Here is a 21,868-nt window from a genome sequence, read left to right as displayed (position 1 = left end):
TAGTCTCGCTGAGTATGTGCCGGAGTTCGTTCCATGGTACTCACGCTCTGCTTTCTTCCTCTTTTGTCTTCTTCTCCCTCCTTTGTTGGCAACCGTTGGCCCGATTCTTTTGGACAGGTTTGAGATGACGACGTTAGCAAGGTTACCCTTCCGGCTTGGCCTTGGCAGGGTTATGGACGCCACTGGTTATCTTCGGGGCTCTTAGTCCCATTTGTATCTTGTCCGTATTTTGACGCTTTATTTCCTTTATTTGTGACTTGGATCTTTGTATTGTATATTTGTATTCTTGACTCGTTGGAGTCGTTGTTGTAATATATGTTCTTTTCTGGGTTCCATCGTGAACTGGATGTAATGATAATACCTTGTGTTAATTCCTCTTGCATCACGTGTGTGCTTCATCGCTCACGTCATGTAGGACGGCGTCTCTAAGATCGATATCGTGCGGATTTTGGCGGGATCGCTCGAATCCGCAGAATACCGGTTTTGGGGGCGTCACAAGTTGGTATCAGAGCCAGGTTTGACGATACCCCTCTGGTCCGCTCTGCCTGTAGGATAACCTTGCCAACGGACGTTGTTGTGTCTAGCGTCAAAAACTATTTTCTGAAACTTCGTTGGACAGATCTGATTAGCTCTGCTTTTTCTCCTTGCCTATATTATGTCTTCTCTTACCTATCCGATGTTTTGAGTCTTCTCTCTTATCTGAGTTTTTTTCCGAGTCTTAGGTTTCCACGTGGGTTGGACGTTCCTTTGCCTTCACCTAATAGGATCGATCTTCGGAGGATCCCGGCAGAAGAGCATCATCATCGGCGGAACAACGACTTCTTGTTGGTGGTGTCGACCAATCCGCCTGGAGCAACAACTCTTGTTAGTGGTGTCGAGGAGATCGACGTGTCACCAGAAGATCTGATAGCTTCACCTCTCTTCCCTCGCCCCGAGGTTAACATGGTGAAAGAAGACTCGATAGTTTAACCAACTCCCCCTTAGCTTGGTCCCGAGGTTCCTTGTTAGTGGTGTCGGTTGTAACGGAAAATATTCCAAACTAGTTTTGCTTGTTGTTTTATTTTTCGCGTCAGCGTGACGTCATCTGCATATTTTTCTGGCATATTTCGACTGTGAAATTATTTTGTCAAAAACCCTATATTTTGTTTTGCTAATATGTCCCGGCGATTTAATAAAGGCGCCCCATCCTTTTCTTATTTAAATTAAACTCAAAATAATATTTTTCGGTCCGTTCTGGTTAAATAAAATGTTTTGTCGTTTTGTTAAATTAAAAGTAGGCATAAGCCTGCCAAAGTTTTGGCCCAAAACTAGCCCAAGCCCGCCTACCCCTTTGGCCTATTTAAAGGCAGTGTCTCCTTCCCCTTCTTCCTCCTCCCCAAACCCTAGCCTCCACTTTCCCCAAATTCTCGATCTGAAATCCCCACCTTTCTTCTCCAAAATTTCCACGTGTGTTCTTCCAAAATCCCCAACTTTTTCCTGCTTTTTCCTCTCTAATTTCTGGTCGCCGGCCGCTTTTCTCTCCGTCGCTTGCCTTGTTTCCGCGTCGCTCCTCCGACAGGCCCTGCCTTGATCTCCGCGCGCAGGAGAGGAGCTTCCTCCGCCCGGTTTCTTTTTCGCTCGCTGCACCGCACCTCGTCGCTCGCGCCAAACCACAACGCCGCCGACAGCCGCAGGTCCACCAGCTTCCGCACCGCGCCAAGCATCGCGCCACATCACAGCAACGCAGCAGCATATCTCCGCTTGATTCCGTGCACGTTATCGCGACGCCGCTGTCGACACGGCAACGAGCGCACGTTATCGATCTCTGCGTGTGGAAACTCTTCGAAAAAAATTAGAGAACCATGGCCTCGACAATGTACGTTTGCCTGTGTACGCGCCTCGGTTTACCCATCTGCAGATCTGTTCTGCTTGCTCGACCTATGAACGGAGGGAACCAATCTCCCCGGCCGCTGGGCACTACGGCGGGGCATGTGCCGTTCCAGGACCTCTTATACCGCGGGCTGGAAGAAGGCCTCGTCGTCGCACCACCGCCACGTCCAAGGACGAGCCACACCGCCGGGAGCCGATACAATATGTTCGTCGGGGTAAAACTTCTTTCACACCTCCTGGCTCCCAATATATGCATTATCATATCCTACACTTCTCATATCTAAATTCATATGCTAAATTTACATCTGGACAATACTTCAATTGGATTAAACTGGATTAATTCGTAGGACATACTACTATGCAATATGGTGAAGTCAGACAAAAGTTCTTAACGAGGCCACCTAGAATGTTTGTCGACTTTTAACTCCTGAACAGAAAAGCAAGAAAAGGTTGAACACTATCTCTTAACTACTCTTTTCGTTCCTAAATGTAACCATAGACAAGCTTTGAAAGGAACGTCGTCCTAGCAACCAGCAACCTAAAGGAATAAGAACTACTGTGCTACCACGATGTCTAGCCCTGATGCTCCTGCCAAACGCCATTGCTTGGCATCGTCTAAAATGTGCCTGCTCAGCTTTGTTGCATCATACTATTTTCTTTGTGTATTGCCGAAGACCCCGTCATTCCTCCTTTTCCACAGACCCCAGCAGATAGAATCACCATTGAATCAAACCCTTTTCTTCTTGCTTCCTCCAAATTTCTCCTTTCAATGGTGCTTTCAATCACCATTGAACCAGCAACCTAAAGGACTACAAGAATATGGTCTTCTTAACTACCACTTCCATCACCGCCCTTGTTGCATGGAAGGTTTGGAACGAGAGGAACGCTCATTGTTCTGGATATCAAAGAGGCGAAGCTTTGAGTCACTGCGGGCGCCAAGTGTTGTGAATTTCATTCTGGGGGAGTAGTCTCCCTCTTAGCCCTCATGTTTTCATGAGTTGGTATCTCTTTTTGGACTTTTATTTGTCTCAGGCCTTGTACTGCCACTCTGTTTCTTTCTATCTTAATAATTGAAATGGCAAATCCTTTTACCATTTTTTGAAAAAATGGTCTTCTTAACCATTATACTTCTAACTAATCGTGGACTGTTTCCTCTAACAATTTCTCGTGCGATATGAATTCGAGTCCAAGTCTGTGAAAAAAATCCCCATACAGACGCTTGTTTCGTAGACAATGCTGGCGGTGGTCAATGTTAATGTCAACTTATGTACTAGCATTCAACAAGTGCAAATATTTACAAAGCCCTAACATTTCTGTTTAAAACAACGTCTAAGTGTACAATATAAACCACAAACCACTCTTAATTATACATGTGACATTTTCAGTTCACCTACTTGATATTGTTTGTTATTTTGCAGATGTTTTCTGCCACATTTGCTATCATATTGGCAGCGGTAATTATCTGGGCGACAATTTCGCCTCGAAGCCCTGAACATTTGAATCGCTATCAAATGACAGCACTTCTAGTTTTTGAGATTACGGTGACGGTGCTTGGTTATTTGATTGCCAGAGATCCAGATGACACAATATAATGCCAACACTTTACCTTCTCGTACAACTGTCCAACAGAGAAAGATTACGATACAAAAGGTTCAATGTAAAGAGAGTAGATCGCGTTCCTGCCTCCTGTCCACCAGAGACTAAACTTAAGGGAATAAATCATTGGTCCAGTGGCACGCGGGTGGCTGTACCTCCACTTCAAGGGATTGAATCCAGATTTGATGTCTTGTATTTATCAGTACAAGGTAGCTTTTAGTTCTTTAACAAGTTGCTAGACGGAGCAGAATCATTTCATACATTTTCTTGTGATCGATATTAAAGAGTTATCTGTGTGGAAAAAAGTACTTCCACTGCTATAACACTATGCATTTGGAGTTCCGGTAGTAGGATCTTTACCAAAGTAAGTCAGCTAGACAAGTACTCGCCTTGAGCTCGGCAATATATATCGTGAGGCAAAATAATTGATGCATATATATAACACACTAGCTAAATACCCGCGCGTGCCTACGGAACAACAATAAAATATTTGAACAACGATTAAAATGTGGCTCTATTTTATGTCATGGGTGGCACGCTTCTCTTTTACAGCCTTGTCTTACTCTTGCTTCTCCCTCTGTAGCAACCACTATCCACACCTTCTTCCTGCCGTGTCTATTTCCTGTGCAAATATGTATTTCTTTCTTTCAGTCCTTTGTCTATTTTTCCACCCCGTCTACGAAAATATAATTGGCTCCATCTAGAGTTAAATTTACCGGATGAACTGGACTAATAAACCCGGCCGGAGGGAGTATCAGATTTGATTATTAGTAAATTCATTGCTTAAACATGATGGTTTCTGTTGCGAATTAATCAGTATTGCGAGTTTCTATTGAGCACAAGCAGATGCGATTTTGCATGCCATTACATCAACCTAGCTAGGTAGTACCAGATCAGGTCATGCATATACAATCTCAAATTAAAGTTACAATATTGCGTACCTTTTTTTTTCCGATGAAAAGCGCTTTATATTACTTAAAAGGCTTAAGCATTACACCCGGCCTCTGCATAACTATGATACACACAGCCGCTCAATCCAAGAGTTTCAACATAAAATAAAAAGGAATGAGGCTCTCTACAAGTAATCATCACAGAAACTACAAGAGCGCCTATGGTGATGGAGGACCAATCCGTAGATTACGCTGCCATCCATGTTGGATAAAAATATCCCTTGCTATATCCTCCAACCGTGTAGACACCTCCATAAACAGATCGCGATACTCCACACGCTGTAGAGACGACCATGAACGGAGCGTAGCTGTGCACCGGTCGATAACCTGCATAAGAGAAGAATTTTTATCATTAAAAACCTTGTCATTTCTACGTAGCCATAGTGACCAAATCATGGCAAGCGCTCCCACCCTAATAAGTAGTTTAAACCTATGATCCACACCATTGAGCCAAATTGCCGAATATATTCGCAACGCTACGTGGTGGGTATAAGGTAGAACCTATCTGGATGACTGACCATATAGATCTAGCAAATTTGCACTGGAAGAATAAGTGTTTGATAGTCTTGTCATGGTGACAGAAAGACACACTTTTTACTTTCCTGCCAATTGCGTTTTGCAAGGTTATCTTTGGTAAGAATTACACCTCGAAGAAGATACCACGCAAAAACCTTAGTTTTGAGTGGGATCTTTATTTTCTAAATTTTATTGTTGTTATCAACTGGCATATCTGGCTGTATTAAGGCTTTGTACATAGAATCCACAGAGAATTTACCACTCTCATGTAGATTCCAATGAAATTCATCGGACCCCTGCGTCAAATGGACCAAAGCCAGACGGTGTAGCAAGAAATTCCAAGATGCTAGCCTAGGACCAACGAGATCTCTTCTGAACGACACATTTGGTGGTGAAGTTTCTAACACCTTAGCGAGCGTATCACTTTTGTGCCACACAATATTGTACAGAGCTGTATATTGTTCTCGGAGCATGGCATTACCTAGGCATTTATCCTCCCAAAACCTTATTTCCGAGCCATCCCTAGAGAACGAACCATATGGGAAGAATAATTTCTTCGTCGCTATTAGGCCAGCCCAGAAGTGAAAGGGGTTCATTTGAATATCCTCTTTGATCAGTAGGATATTCATTTGAAAGCATCCGATCGATATACCAATAATAAAGTCTCCAGTCAACTGGTGGAATACATGGCATCAACCTGGGAGCATTAGCCGATCTGGTACATCAATACATGTTCCTATGCCCATTCCAATCTTGTCTAACTTTGCTAACTTCCCCTTCTATACCCGTATCTTGTTCGTTCTGGAAACACGTCTTCCTATTCCATCTTTTCCCGAATCTCCCTTAACGGAAGAAATAGAAGCTCGAGAAGGAATACCACTAAAAACCTAGTTCGCTCTCAAATAAAAACCTAGTTCACTCGCTAAAGCATCCATGGCTGAATGGTGAAAGCGCCCACCAACCTAGAAAGGCAAAATGGGTCAAAAAGTAGGTTCGACTCCTGCCGGATGCACTGCCTCTTAAAGACAGAAACAGAGGAGGGAAAGAAGGTAGGGCCTCTTTGATTCACAGGATTCTAGAAACGCAGGAATAGGAAAAACGCAGGATTGCAGTGTCATGCCCACTCTAATCCTACAGGATTTCATATGCACCAAGTTTGTTTGATTCTATCCTACAAAAAACAAAGGATTCTGGAAAAGAGGTTTGAGTGGATGTTAGATTTCCTATGAAATCTAGTGCAAAGTATTCCTTAGGAAAAATTCCTGTGGGATTCAATCCTACAAATCAAACAACCACTATAGGAAAAATTACGAAGGATTTGAATCCTCCAAGATTCCTATGCAAATCCTTTAAATCAAAGAGGCCCGTAGTATAGGGAACATGCTTTTGGATTCTTATCGAAAGTGAATCCCTCTAACACTTCTGTTAGTGTTTTATGAGAAAATCTTTGCAGAGCCTAGACACAACAAGTGTGAAAATCCTTAGTCACTAGGCAAGAAAGCTCGATGGGAACAAAAAGGATACAATTAGTTCAGAATAAAAAAACATGTAAAATTTCAAAGGAAAGAAGGAATGGCAAGTTTCCCTCCATTGAACATCAATCAATCTATAAATAGGTAAAGGAAGGCGTATCACAGGGGTATTTTTATTTTTTCTATTCACTTCCGTGGGGTTATAAATGGAAAACATGAACACAAATGAAATCGTATTGAAATTACATAAAAAAAGAAAAGGGAGGAGTAGCTCTTGGTTTAAAGAAAAGGGAGGAGATGGATCGAGTTCAGTCTTTTTCCTTTCTTTGATGATCTTCAACACATCTATTTTAATTCCCTGTGAGTGAAGGATTTCTCGTATGGAGACTCTCCTCTTGAGCGCTATCTGATCTGATTTTCTTATTTCAAATATGGGACGGGCTCTGTTGTGTTGCTATTCTGGTGTGTGGCATCACACCATTTTTCTCTCATGATGTCACCGATGAGTGGAGTTAAACTGATGCTGGTCTGAAGATGCTTCCGTTGCAGGATTCCATATTTCCAACGCGTGCCTATGAACATCAATAGCTTCCCCTTCTGTTTTACTTTTTTGGCCTTCTCTGCATTGTGATCTGGATTCTGGAAGTGGACTAGAACAGGGCATGGAGGGGGTGGAAACTCTGCAATGACAGTGTTGTGCTGAATATATTGTATCACAAGTGACAGATGATGAATCAATTTGTGTGTGCAATACTGATGCTAAACCTCTGCGCGAATGTGCACACTGGTGCTGTGGTGTGCACAGCTAGCTAAATGAATCACTTCTGTGAAATTGATATTTGCTGGCTTGATTATGCTAATCATCAAGATTAACAGCCTGCTGCACTAACATGCCGACGGTTTTCTTTTGACTAGTTGACTGATCTCCTTTTTTTATGTATTAGCAGGATGTCTCTGAAAAGATAACTTCTGGATCTAACGGGATTTCTGGTGAGAAATCCAGTAGATCAAAGTCCAAGAACCTTGCTGTCAAATCAAAAGCAAATCTCAAGGGTGCTTTCTCCTTAGCTGAGCTAAAAAATGACACCTCCAAAAATGGAGGTAAGCAATGCAGGTTCAGATTTTACTTGGTGAAGTAGGACTTCTATGACACTTCCATTATCCTTCTTACTCTATTGAATGGTGTTTCAGGACCTCATACACAGAAAAGGTATCAACTAAAGGACTTATCATCGAGATCAATGGTAAGAAACGGTTTCTCTTTTGGCTTAGTAGTGTTGAAGATTTGAAGTAGTCTGCATTTCAGTTTTAAACAATAGCGGAATTGTCTCAAGAGCATAGCCAACACATGAATTCTGAGCACAATTAAGGTGTTTTTACGGCTATTGCTTTGATGCCTTAACCGATTGGGTTTCACGATCGACAGGATTTTCAGGAAGTTGAATGGTGAAGGCCAAATGTATGTGTAGGAAGTAGGAACATTGTTACCTGTGGCATCAATAGGAATTTCATATGTGTTTGCTTGTCTTAAACTTGCAGTAATTTTACACTATATAGTAAATTAATCCTTGGCGCCAAGTTTTGCACCTTTACTAAGATTTGTCACCTGATGAAAAATTACTAATGAACTTACGTACTTACTATATAAATCTTGACATTAAGTGCTAGGTCTGGTGCAACTGCTCTTAGATGTTTATACACACGTAATTTTTATTGTTATTGAGTCGTAGTCCTAGTCATCTATTAGTCGGTTATTAGTTGTGTGGTTGCTGGTGACCTCGACTTGAATAAGCAGTGATGGATCTTCAGAGACATGAATTCAGGATTTAATGAAGTGATAGAAGCATGTATTTAGAGATATGAATTTTCATGGGCTAGTATCACAATATTTTTGTAGGTGTTGGTGTAGAATGTGTGTCCTGTACTCCCTGTAATCATCTCTGCTTAAAGAAGGCCATATATCTTTTTACTAGTGGATCCTTCCGAACTCTTCTACTTTTCTAGCATAGGATACTGAACTAGTCTTGTGACAGGATACTACTGTTGATGTGAAGGAGAACCAAGGTCAGGAAGTAGCACATGAGGAGAATCCCAAGTCATGTGAACTTGAATATGGAAGCTACTGCCTTTGGTTTGTTGAGCACAAGGAAGTGATGAAAGATGCTATTGTGAAGAGGCTTAAAGATCAACTTTTTATGGCAAGAGCCCATTATCCTAGTATTGCAAAAGTGAAGAGCCATGAAAGATTTACACGTGAACTGAAGCAAAACATTCAAGAACATGAGCGCATGCTCAGTGATACCATTGCAGATGATGATCTTCCACCGTTGTGAGTCTCATCTTAGTGTTAATAATAACTGCTTCTTTGATTTTAATAAAGCTTATACTTCATAAATGATTAACATGAGCAGTAGCAATTTCACGACTTTTTTTTTTGTCATACGGTTTATTAAATATTTTCTGATCCTATCTAAATTGGGTTTAGTACTAGTCAGACTGGTAACATAGAAATATGACTTATATTCGACCAATGTGATGTCTAATGCTTCCATCTGGCATTTTTATGGAGACCTTAAACTATCCGTGATTGTACTTAATGCACCCCCCTCCATTCCATTTTTTCCCTGATATCTTTATCTCTATATGTGGACAGCATGATTTATTTTCATTTCAATAATTATATGTTCGGTTGGTGTATTGACATCATATAGATTATATAGCTTATTTGAGAGACAGTGCTATCATGTCTTTCTTTATTGCGTCAACTCAAAATTTCCTTGTTTCAAGCAATGAAGTATACAACACAGACAAAGATGTGTATAGCATTACTTTCTAAATACTGCATGTATTTTTATTTTGTCTGTTCATTATTTCCAAAGGTAATGGCTACTTACTCTTTTCAGGTTTACAAAGAAGCTAGAGAAAATGGAGCACACAATTGAAAGGGTCAAGTCATGTGACGTAGGTTGCTCTAATGTTGAACGGAAACTTAGACAGCTACTTGATCTAACTGAAGATGAAGCTAATTTTCACACAAGGCAGAGTGCATTTCTATATCATCTCGGGGTCCAGACTATGCCGAAAACTCACCATTGCTTGAACATGAGATTGACATTAGAATATTTCAAATCCACATCTATTCACACGGACCAGTTAAATGAGCAAAGGCTTGATAGCCCTACCTTCCATCACTATGTAATGCTTTCCAGGAATGTACTTGCAGCTTCAACTACTATTAACTCAACAGTTATGAACTCCAAGGTGTAAGTTCCTCCAAATGATTGAATTTTTAATAAGAATTCATCTCGGTGCTAATTTATGTCTTATGGCACATTTCAGGATTCTGGCAGCATTCTTTTCCATTTGTTTACCAATGCGCAGAACTTTTATGCGATGAAACATTGGTTTTACAGAAATTCCTATCTGGAGGCTACTGTTCACGTAACTAACATTGAGGATCACCAGATGCTCTATAAGGATGGTGATTCTCTTGAGATGCAACAATTATGGCCTACAGAGGAATTCCGTGTCACGTTTCGTAATCATTCTCAACCTTTCCAGAGGCAGATGAAAACTGAATACATTTCTGTTTTTGGCCATTCACATTTCCTCCTGCCTATTCTTCTCCCTAGCTTGAATAGAATAGTTGTTCTGGACGATGATTTGATTGTCCAGAAAGACTTGTCATCTCTGTGGAACCTCGATATGGGCGATAAAGTGATAGGTGCTCTAGAGTTCTGTGGAATTAGATTAGGTCAGTTGAAATCTTATATAGAGGAACATAATTTCGACACTAATTCATGTGTGTGGTTCTCTGGTCTGAATGTCATTGAATTGGAAAAGTGGAGGGATCTCGGCGTTACCAGCTTGCATGATCAATCGCTCCGCAAGGTCAGTAATACATGCCACTCTCTCCATCTTGATCATTTCTAGAAAACATAACTCATCTGATGCATTACCTTCACTTTTGTAGTTGCAAAAGGACAGTTCGTTATCACATCGACTTAAAGCACTCCCTAGAGGTTTACTTGCCTTTGGAGACCTGATATATCCTTTGGAAGATTCATGGGTTCAATCAGGTCTTGGATATGATTATGCAATTAGCCGTATCGATATAGAAAAGGCTGCTACTCTGCACTATAATGGCGTCATGAAAGCTTGGCTTGATCTGGGGATACATGATTATAAGAACTATTGGAGGAAGTATATGACTCATGGGGAGAGATTCATGACAGAATGCAACATACATCAATAGCAGTGACAAGATGTAATGCACACTGCATTTGTGGGAATTTGAAGCGGCAAACCTCATGAACTTGCTTGAACAAAGGGATTGCAATGAGAAGAAACTGGATGCAGATGAGTCAAGTACACCTCCACTGTGTCAATACGTCAATTTGACAAAGGAAAATAAGCTAAACTGCTTCCTGCCAAAACATCTCCAATTTTACAGCTAGGGAGCCAGCAGGGACACCAGCATGAAGCCTGTTTGTTATAGAGTCAGATGAGTCTTTTCATTTGCTGCTTGGAATTGCAAAAGTGCAGCTCCTTGCAGATCATTTTTGTATAAATTCTTTCATGCTATTCTTTTTGCCCATTGTGAAAGAGCTACACCGAGGAACAACATTGTTGACAGCGGCACGGCATGTACAGAGAACAAATGCCTCAACCAGCAACAATCTGCTTGTCATTCATGTGCCGCAAGGACGACTGTTAATGTCGTGGGATGTTGATCTCAATAGATGGCATGGTATGTTGATGTTTGATTGGCACTATCGCGTTTTCTGCAATGATGGCACGTTCTAACACATACAGCCTGATCAGCTTCAGTAAGACTGTAAGCTTAATCTGTTAGGTGATTGCTGATTTCTGTAAAGAACACATTGGCAGCTGGTAATACAATATATTTCCCTTTCGGCACTTGTAAGTCTCCGACAATGAATCGGATTACCCAAATACCTAATAGGAAACTGACCTTGTCCGCAGCCAAACAATTCGGCATACAGATTGGCATCGTCTTGAGCCTTACCGAAGCAAAACAACTCACTCTTACGGAAATTGATTTTTAGACCCCATAACTGCTCGAACGCTGACAAAATTAACTTCAGGTTTCGTGCCTTTTCGATATCATATTCCATAAAGAGGATTGGGTCGTCAGTGTATTGTAGGATAGATAATCCACCATCAACAAGATGGGGAATCACATCTTCAATTTGGCCATCATACTTTGCGCGCTCAGTCATGACGGCGAGCATACCAGCCACTATATTAAATAGCATGGGCGATAATGGGTCACCTTGTCGTAGCCCCTTCTTTGTCTGGAAGTATTTGCCAGTGTCATCATTGACTTTAATGGCTACACTAGCTCCCGACACGAAGCTATGAATTACAGCACGCCACTCTGCAGAAAAACCTTTCATTCTGAGAGTCTGCTGGAGGAAAGACCACTTAACTTTATCATACGCTTTTTCAAAATCAATTTTTAAAATCACACCATTCAACTTTTTCCTATGTAGTTCGTGTACTGTTTCATGAAGGATAACCACCCCATCTAGGATGTTACGGCCTTGCATAAAAGCGGTCTGAGACGGACGAACCACATGGTCTGCCACAGTGTTTAGCCTTATCGTAGCAACTTTGGTGAAAATTTTAAAACTAACATTAAGAAGACAGATGGGCCTATATTGTTGGATCCTTTCTGCTTCTTTAACCTTAGGTAATAAAATTATTTCACCAAAATTCAGGTGAAACAATTCTAGTTGTCCATTATGAAGAAAGCTGGACAAATCTAGAAGGTCCGATTTGATGACATCCCAGAAGTTCTGGTAGAACTCAGCCGAAAAACCATCTGGACCAGGGGTTTTGTTGTGTTCCATTTGGAAAACCGCCTTTCTTACTTCCTCCTCAGAATAAGGTGCAGCAGGTAGGTTATTTTCTTTGGCTTTTGAGCTCAATTTCATGTGCGGAAAGCGGGCGAACTTCTGCTAACTATTCGAGGCCGTCAATAATTGATGAAAGCCACTGCTTTTCTTTTTAAGTAAACCTGTTGTGTGTAGTGCCCAACCACCAAGGTGTTTGCGTGTCGCACGCATTTTATTGTTCCACCTCTGTATTAGGGACAATAGGTCTTTCACATATCTTTTTCACCATGTCCTGAAAGCCCTCACGGTGTAACCATCCAAGTTCAAACTTGAATCGGTGAGTACACTGTGGCCTAGGCAATCCAATGGTCAGCAAGATGGGAGCGTACCTTGGGTTCATAGTTCCAAGTCACGTCTCTTGCCAAATTCATCCACTATGCCTATAGCTCTCTTCTGGCCTTCTAGGGTACCAATTGCTATCACTGTCGGCTGTCGCCGCCGCTAGCAGCAAGGATAGGCCTAAAATTGAGTGGCCTTCGGTCCCTTCTTCCAAGATCCCTAGACTGTTTATCGATCGATCTAGTCTTTTTGATCGTGCATGGGCCACGTGCGGGTTACAATTTTTTTAGGCCGGTCTGATCGTGCATGGCCCACAGGCGCTGGAGACAATCGATCGATCGATCTGGTCTAGCGATGACGTACAAGACCGATTGCAATTTAATAGTAAAGATTGTCAAGGTTTTTTAGTTCAACTTTACAGGCACTTGGGACTAACAACTTCTACTAGGGGTCACTACCAGCTATCGACTTAAGTCCGGGAACAAGTGGGGCGAGTAGTGTACTTGGAGCCAAAGGTGGGAACTCAAAGGATCCAAAGCGTGGACCTGTACGATCACACACTTAAGGGGTAAGAACCCACTCGGACTGGATCGGTCATAGAGTCCCAATGGATCTCAAGTGTTGAGCTCATATTGTAGTGGAGGAGATTTACCCACAAAGGGTTCTAGAAGTTCCACGACCTAGCCGTCACCACTTCCGCGCACAACTTGCATGAACTAACCTAGCAGCCCGCCGCACGACGTTTCTCCTTGTACATGCGGATACTTTGGGGGCGTTCTTCCTAATTGCAGCAAATAAAGCTACTAGTAAACTGAAGTAATGGTGTTTCTTACAAAATAAAATTGGACCAGGTTTATAGATTCACTTGATCTCTTCTTCGGAAACACGGTGTCACAAAATAAAATCCAAACATGCAAACGATAGGGTTATCAACTTCGAATGGTAACAATGCTATGTTGAATGGATCGAACACAGCATATCAAGCCATGGGAGTCTATCATTGTTTCTTTGTGATAATTCATCATATGGAACACTGGAACACTAAAACATAAGAAACACATGAACGAAACAGTTAAACTAAGCGCAAAATAGGCACTCACAATGTCTGCACGTCCTCCTCACCCAGTAAGAATCTCATGTTAGTACTGTATAAAAGAATCCAAGTGTTCTCAATCCAATGAGCACTGAGCAAACGTATATTGGATGAGATCACATCCTGGAACCATGTGATTGGGGGAAGCCGTAGCGAAGTAATCAAAGAAACACCACCAGAAGCATCTACTGTAGAAAGGCAAAATACCAAATCACTACAATCCTAAATCAATATCCTGAACTTCTCTATATGGCAAATTCATGTACAAACGCCCTTCTCAAAACTGCTAACTAGAAGCATCTACTATGGAAGCACTCGATCGGTTGGCAAGCAAGGCACCTTTCTCTAAATTTCCAGCTTCTCATTCCTGGGCGATACCGCATCACATGCCGCTTCTGTGGCATGACTGCAATAGAATGTGCAGAATACTTAGGAGGCAACATCGGTATAGGGAAAGCTAAGAGAAAGTTAAAAGAATGGTTAATGTACCTGTAGGTAAAACAGAACGTGAAAAAAACATGAAACAGCTAGGAAAATTAGGACAGCGATCCATGCGTCGGGTGCTAGCATCACGTAACCATAGAGGATAACTAAAATGGTAATCCCTGCATAGACAAGTTTCATATATGTGATCACAAATCATGAGGTATATATATTTCGAGCGAGCAGGTAAAGGTATACATATTCATAGAGTATGGATAATAACATAGTTGCTCCATTTATATCTAAAGAGTTCATATGAAGAAATACAAATTTAGACTATAAGTTACACAAGTTTCATTAGGTAGATAACCATTTTAAGTGATTGTACTATGCTACTTTTGTAGTGGTCACATTTATAGTTAAGTGGCGGCATTTATAGTTTAATTAGGCCGAGGGACAGACCAAGCCCCAATGGCTGCATCGCCAAGTTTGCTGAAATGCTAGTCCAAAATATACACTGTGCTATGAGTCCAAACTAAAATGTTCAGCATTCCAGTTTTCATAATAAGTTTAAATATGCAAATTCCCGTTATAAATGTACCCAATTGTTTCAGAGTGTCAAATTTACACACTTAATTTTCAAATATGGTATTCTGGAAATAGGATTTTGGATTTTTGTGAACATGAGAAATTCATAAGTGAAACTATGAAGTGTTACTAGGTTAAACTGAATTAAACTTTTGCATTCAAATAAAACTAGAGATAGTCATAGTAGATCAAGGCACACAAATAAACAGCCAGTGCATTCTCATAAGGCTCGAAAAGAAATACACAGGGAGATTGATTCGTTTACCTAGCATAGAAAGGTGGCTGGATAGCCGAGCATACTCCATCAGAAGCCTAGTCTCGGGGCACAAACTGGCAGCTACTCCTAGTGACACCAGGATCCACCAGGAACAGAAAATGATATTAAACAACCATAGCTCATTATCAGAGAAGTTGTCCGAGCTAAGAATTCCCTGCCTCCCCATGTAAGGGAAGAGGCGGAGGGACATACCAAGCCCCAATGGCTGCATCACCGAGGTACCCCCCTACATCATGTCAGAGTTACAATTAGTTCTTGTTTAGTTCCTAAAAGTTTACACATTAAGACGATCTTTGAAAATTACATATATTCAGTTGAAGATATGAGGTTCACATCTGGGAATTGAACTTGGGTTAGCTAATTTTCTATCAGAACCAAATTTAGCATGTTCACAAAATCTAAAAATTATACAACTTCCAAAGTTCAGAAGAAAGAATGCAGAAAAAGTACTAAAGATCAGAAAATAGCATTTACGTTCGTAAGACAATTGTGTGCTTAGTGTTTGTGGCGTGTGGGTATTTATTCGATCAGCAAAGATAGTAACAAACACACTACTGAGCTAGTTTAAAGAACACCCACGACAGAGAAATAGCCTGTATTGCAGGCATATGTTGTACTATTTCTCATTTCCTTTCTTCTTTTGGTTTGTAACAAATCTAACGAAGAATTGGTAGAACAAGTTCGACCTGCCCAGCAGTCCAATTGGATCACTCTTGCAAACTGAAAGATCAAAACATCTAGTGGAAGAGAAGAAACTTATCCAAATTAACATGCATATGCAAATATTCTACAGTGAATGGACAGGAGGTACTGCACATTGCACTGTATATAGCCAATGTGCATCCATGAACAGAAGTCAACTTTCCCCCCGAAAAAACCGCACTTCTATAGTTGACAAACAATATAGTAAATATCAATTACACATATCCATGGCGCTGCAGTAGTGAACCAAATACAAGAACACCACAATGTATAAATTCAGAACCAAGCCAAGGCGAGTAATGGTAGTTTTCCACTCTTCTTGGCCATCGCCAAGCCCAGCGGCGACTGTAGAAGTGCATTTCTCATTCCCTTTCTTCTTTTGGTTTGTAACAAATCTAAGGAAGAATTGATAGAACTAGTTCGACCTGCCGAGCAGTCCAATTGGATCAATCTTGCAAACTGAAAGATAAAAACATCCAGTGGAAGAGAAGAAACTTTTCTAAATTAACATGCATATGCAAACATTCTACAGTGAATGGACACCAGTACATCACAGAGGAGTACTGCACATTTGCACTGTGCATAGCCAATGTGCAACAGAATCCATTCCCCAAAAAAGGCACTTCTATAGTTGACAAACAATATAGTAACTACCAATTACAGATATCCATGGCACTGCAGTAGGAAACCAAAGACAAGACCACCACAAGGTATAAATTCAGAACCAAGCCGAGGCGAGTAATGGTAGTTTTCCACTCTTCTTGGCCATCGCCAAGCCCACCGGCGACAAAGTCCCGGTCCAACCCCCCTGAGCATGGCCATGGCCATGAAAGGCACCACCATATATCTTCCTCCCACCTCTCCACCCCCAACCCCATGCCAGGATTCTTGCCGACAAACAAAAACACCATTGCAGTTCTTGCGCCTAATTAACAACCCGCCTAATTGGCTACTTTCTTGGGGAAGAAAGTTCTTGGAGAAGAAAGAAAGGAAATATACCTCGGCGAAGGATCGCACGGAAGAAGGCCGAACTCTGGAGGTGCAGAACGCGGCAATCTGACCCAGGAGGCCTCGATTCTGCTGGCGGGCGAATCCCAGCATGGTGGCCTTGAGGTCGGCGGCCATCCGTGTCAAATCCTCGGATTCCCTCGCGAGGTCGTAGGCTGCGTCTGCCAGCTCGATGTTGACCTCACGAGCGGCCATGGACAGCTTGGCCGCGCAGGCCCCGAGCTCCACTGCCGCCCGAGGCCTGGTGTACGCGTCCGCGACGGAGAGGGCCATGACGGCCCGCGCCATGGAGTCCGCGGACTCGGTGAGGTGTCCCGAGGCGGGAGGATCCACCTCCGCGGCCGCGGCGGCGGTCTGCCTGGCCAGGTCCACCAGCTGGCTAGCCCGTTCCGCTCGGACGGCCGCGAAGGCGAGGACCGTGGAAGCTAGGAGGGACCTCTCGAGGTCGTCGACGTCGTCGACGTCCTCCATGGCTTCGGAGTGCCGAAGATCTCCGCGGGGCGGATGGGGGAAGAGCGGGAGGCGGTGGCTTCCTTGGCAATGCGGCCGGATGGGGAATTGTTCTTGGAATCGCGGGAGAAAAAGAGGGGCGTGCAGGGGAATCGGGAGATTTTATAGAGGGATGCGATTGGGGTATGGGGACTTGGGGAGAGGGGTTGGGGCGGCTGGGGGAGGATCTCTTGCTCGTAGCCTCGCCTCAGAGCAACGGCGCCGTATCCGAGCGCGGCCGAGCGCATCGTCCCTGCGTGCCTGCAGCCCCGAACCGCGTCTGCACGGCCACGCCCGGGACGGTTACCCCGCGGCGAAGGAGCGGCACCGCAGTGGCATGCCACGGCGCCTGGACTCTTTGCTGCAGTCACGGGGCGGCGCCGTCGAGCTTGTGCTTGATACGGGGCCTGTTTTTGCTGCCATTTTGGGAGGGGAATAGGAATGCGAAAGGAAAACCCAATCCCATGTTCGGCATAGGACCGTTGGGTTTGGCCGTACGAGAGAACTGCGTAGACCGTTTTGCCCTCAGCTGTCCGCGTTGCTATTTTTGACCCAACGGAGGTGAATTTAGGGCATCTCCAGCGGGCGCTAAAATCTGACGCGCTAAAATCGTTTTACAGTGCCTGTTGTAAAGACCCATGCTATAAACTTGTGTAAATAGACCTTGTATGGTCCATATAAATAAAGTGCATTTCATGACATGCAATCTAGGCATTTCTAAAAAAATTAAAAATCAACTCTGAGTAAAACTTCGCAAACTTAGACCTAGAACCACATAATTCCTTGTTCCCTTAGCTTATTAACATGTATATCTAACCCCTGGAATCTAATAATGTTCAAACAATAACACACATGTAAAATTGGTAAGGATAGTATTTGAATCAAGTGAAATTTGCTCAAATGCGCAAAATGGCAGAACTGGAAGATTAATTATTAGGTGTGGATTCCTTCATGTAAAGGTCATTAAATTTTATATCTGGGCCTTATATGCTATAATATAGCTCCAGTAAAAATTTCATGATTTTAGGAGTTCAAATGCACCTACCTCCAGTTCAAACTCAAATTGAGGCATATTTGAGCTTTTGAGCAAAATTCAGTCAAATACATTTTAATTTGAGTTGAAAATTTTACAGGAGATAGGTTATAGGTATATTAGCTCCTGTGAATTTTGGTAGATTTTATTGCCTAGCTTAAGGTCCCAATAAAAATAAAGTAGTGCCTCTGTACCTAAAAAGGGCATCAACCAGTATAGGCGTATTTTCCTTTTTCTGTCTCCTCCTTTAAATGGCCCCATTTGAGTTTCCTCTTTCCGTTTTCCGCTTTCTCTTCAGTGCTGGCACCATTTTCCAATTCTCTTCTTCCTTCCCGTCTTCTCTTCTTCTCTTCTGGGAGGCGCTTCTCGCCTTCCCGCTTTTCCTTACTGCATGCATGCGGGGCCTGCTCGCCAGCGATCGTCTTCCCCGTGGCACCGCCCCGCCAGCGCGACACCCCGGCAACCCTTCTCACCAACCCCGCAACCCACCTCTTCCCCATCGTCGCCCTCCTCAGTATAAAACCGGCCTCGGGTGCTCCGGTTGCCTTCTTCCTTCCTCCGTGAACTCTTCGCGCCCTCGCCTCGGCCAACCGAAGCTCCCAACGACCGGAACACGCGCGGCGCAGCAAGCTCCGGCCGCGTCCGGCGACACCGAAGAATGTCGCCAGTGTTCCCATTACACCGGTGCACCCTGAGCTTTCCTCTCTACTCCTCTCGCTTCCCCTTGCGACGCTGAGCCAAATCCCCCTCTCAATTGCACACTCCGGCCCGAGAAAACCACAGATCCCCTTTGTCTTCCCCAACTCCGACGAGTTTCTTCCCCGACCGATTCTCTTTTCTCGGTAAGCCTTCTTCCTCCTTATGGCCTCTATGAGCTCCCCTATACTCCCCTCTACTCATTCCTTCTCTTTTCCTGTCTCGAAGCTCCCTGAGCCGACATCTTGACGTAAGCTTCCGCCACCGGCGTATCGCCGCCGTCGAGGGCTCCACACGTCGTTCCATTCTCCGATCCGACACCAACAACCGCTTTCGGGAACCTTCGAGAAGCTTCTACCCCAGATTCAAGGTCTCAGACGTCTCCCCGAGCTTCAGCGCCGTCGTCCCCTCCATCTCCGGCGAAGCTCCGCCGCTAGCTCCCTCCGATCTTCCCTCCGGCCTCACTTCAGCGAAAACGAGACCTCGGTAAGCTCCTGTTGCCTCCCCGCTCTCTCCCTTCCCCTCTGCACCGCCGGAAGGCAACTCCGGTGAGTCCTCGACGAGCCTCCGGCTGCCTGGGAGCGCACTGCCCGACCAGCCGACACTGAACCCCCTCACATTTTGAGCCAGGCAATCACCATGTGCCACGTGTGTTGATGCGAAAATCTCCACACGTGACCTGGGAGATCTGCTTAACTCCAGTGCAGGGTCAATCCGGACGCGGTGAAGAAACCAAGGCGTGCCAGTTGCTTTTGTCTGCAAAGCAACAAAGGGAAGGAAAGTTAGATTACTTGGGTCATCGGCCCAAGGGGGCCGATGCACAGCCGATGGCTACCTGTTGCGAGAAGCTGACTATGGCAAGTAATGTATTCGTTTTGACTATCGGCTTGTAATCTAAAACATGCATGAGCCGATATGACAGTAACGCCAGTTGATTTGTTTTTAGTGATTTATATGTTTTATATGACAAGCTATCGGCTAAACGCCCCGATAGAACTATAAACCAATTCAACAACTAGATCGTTCTTGTTTTAGCTAGTTCGATAGGAGATCGGACCCAACCGTTGCAGCCCTAAAGAGGAAAACTAGAACAATACTAAGTTTAGCCGATTCAATTGATTTATAGTGACTCGAGTAAAACAGATCTAAAATAAAGCAACCATATGAATATAAGCTACGATAGATCGGACCTAACCGAGACAGTATGCAGCATAGATTCAACATGATGAACTAAAAATCAATCTAGATTACCGGATAACTAGCAAATATGCTGACGCAATTAGAATATCGGAATTAACCGAGAAAGTACTAATTAGATCAACATAGTTTACCAAGGTGACGAATCCAAGTCTCTCGCCGAGATCGGAGCCGATGCAGCCCGCTCGAGACGAGAACTCGTCGAAAAATATGAGGCGATGCGCCGAAAGTTGTATTGATTGTTGATTCTTGATTACAAGCACCCGGGGCTATATTTATACCCGCAGGACCGTGGCCTAAGGCCGACTCGAACACGACTAGGACTCTAGAATCTGATACGATTACAACTGACTCCTGCTTCTCCGGGCCCATCATTATCCCTGCGCTCCTCTTGCCGGGCCCACATCCGGTCGCTTCGTCTTGCCCCGAACAGCTCGCCGCAGGGCACGCTTCACCTTCGTTTTACTCGTGCCACTTTCTACCCGCAGCCACTGATTTGTAGGACCAGCCGATTTCTGGCGTTAACACATGCCCCCAAGTCCGGGGTATGGGATACCATGCGCCGGATTTGTTTTCCTCTTTTACAGCACCCATTTACTGCCCGTTATATCAATCTTTTCGCCACAGAAGTTCTCCTCACCCGAACTCTCCATCTTCACCTCTCTGCTTCCATTGCGCTCTTGCTTGCGATCCATCACGCTTCGTCTCAGGCGAACTTCTGGTACTGGCCGTCGTTCCTTCGAGGACAAACTTCCCCAACCGATCAGCATTTCTGCAGCTGCTTCATCTCCGATCTTCATGGCCACTCCGGAGTCCGTTCCTGAGGTACCTATCTCCTTCGAATCTCTTTTATCCATCTTTTGCTTGCTACATGTTCTTCTAGTTCTTCTTTTTTACTGCTCTGTCCTTTACTTCCGTTTAGAACCTCAAGAACCAGATCATCATCCCCTGTGCTCAAGTTCCTAGTCACTACTACCTAGGACCCATGGGTAGTGAAGACCCTTTAGAATTCATAAATGCTGAAACCAATAGGATCCCCTTTAAGAACAGCGTTGCTTCGGCGAGCGACTGGCAGAATAGTTTTAGATCTTGGCCGAGCCATATTGCGGGATGGAGGAACTGGTACCGCTGCGTATCGGCTGCTATGACCCAACATTGGGATGAGATGAACATCAGCCATTGCATCGGCCTGTCCCTGGCAGAACAAGAAAAGAATGAACCTCTGTTGGCTGCCGCATCTTACTTTTGGTCCGATGCTGTAACGTCCCAGAATTTTACAATTCTGGAACGTTAAATAAAATAATTACTTTAATTGAAATATTAGCTTTGGAATTATTTTGGTTGTGAATTTCTGAAGGATTTGAAAATTTTAAGACTTATTTAAATTTTTCCACGCCATGTTTGAATATTCAACAAAAGAGTGGATTAACATGACTATCCAAATTATACAACATGGTTGGGACATTTATGTAAGTTCAAAGTTATTCTATTTTGGACCCATATGCATCTTATGATTTCCACCGGATTATTCTTTGCATCCAAATAAATCCTATGTCCTATTTGAAGGATTTACTAACACACTAAGATTCCAATTTGGATGCCATGACCATTTGAGAGCATCGTTGGAATTATTCAAATCGATTAGAAATGTTCTCCAACAATTATCTAAATGATAAAGAGAGGGAATAATATGACTTTCCTAGTTATAAAGTTGTCAACATATTTAACGATTCACCTATGTTTCTCTCTATATTTGCTT

At 43.4% G+C, this 21,868-nt stretch overlaps 2 protein-coding genes and 1 long non-coding RNA gene across 3 annotated transcripts; 2 read left to right on the top strand and 1 right to left on the bottom strand.

The window, feature by feature from the left end:
• The first annotated feature begins 1,376 nt into the window (after nucleotides 1-1,376).
• On the top strand, nucleotides 1,377-3,793 carry LOC112271401. The gene is made up of 2 exons (XR_002964286.1): nucleotides 1,377-2,084; nucleotides 3,288-3,793. It is a non-coding gene; the product is annotated as an uncharacterized LOC112271401 (long non-coding RNA).
• A 3,560-nt stretch (nucleotides 3,794-7,353) lies between these two features.
• Nucleotides 7,354-10,658, top strand: LOC100829314 (probable galacturonosyltransferase 7). Its single transcript, XM_024461490.1, has 6 exons — nucleotides 7,354-7,504; nucleotides 7,595-7,647; nucleotides 8,437-8,732; nucleotides 9,307-9,664; nucleotides 9,743-10,294; nucleotides 10,386-10,658. The coding sequence occupies exons 2-6, from the start codon at nucleotides 7,645-7,647 to the stop codon at nucleotides 10,656-10,658; spliced, it is 1,482 nt and encodes a 493-aa protein (XP_024317258.1). The 5' UTR covers nucleotides 7,354-7,504; nucleotides 7,595-7,644.
• Nucleotides 10,659-13,681: 3,023 nt separating this feature from the next.
• Nucleotides 13,682-17,633, bottom strand: LOC104583893. The gene is made up of 4 exons (XM_010237902.3): nucleotides 16,686-17,633; nucleotides 14,973-15,210; nucleotides 14,186-14,301; nucleotides 13,682-14,102 (listed from the first exon to the last, which is right to left on the bottom strand). The coding sequence occupies exons 1-4, from the start codon at nucleotides 17,163-17,165 to the stop codon at nucleotides 14,079-14,081; spliced, it is 858 nt and encodes a 285-aa protein (XP_010236204.2). The 5' UTR covers nucleotides 17,166-17,633; the 3' UTR covers nucleotides 13,682-14,078.
• Between the last annotated feature and the right edge of the window lie 4,235 nt (nucleotides 17,634-21,868).

The sequence above is a fragment of the Brachypodium distachyon genome, chromosome 3 (genome assembly GCF_000005505.3).
Source record: "Brachypodium distachyon strain Bd21 chromosome 3, Brachypodium_distachyon_v3.0, whole genome shotgun sequence".
In the NCBI taxonomy this organism is placed as follows: Eukaryota; Viridiplantae; Streptophyta; class Magnoliopsida; order Poales; family Poaceae; genus Brachypodium; species Brachypodium distachyon.
The sequence above is the reverse complement of the archived record's forward strand: the minus strand, read 5'-3'. Positions and strand labels throughout refer to the sequence as shown.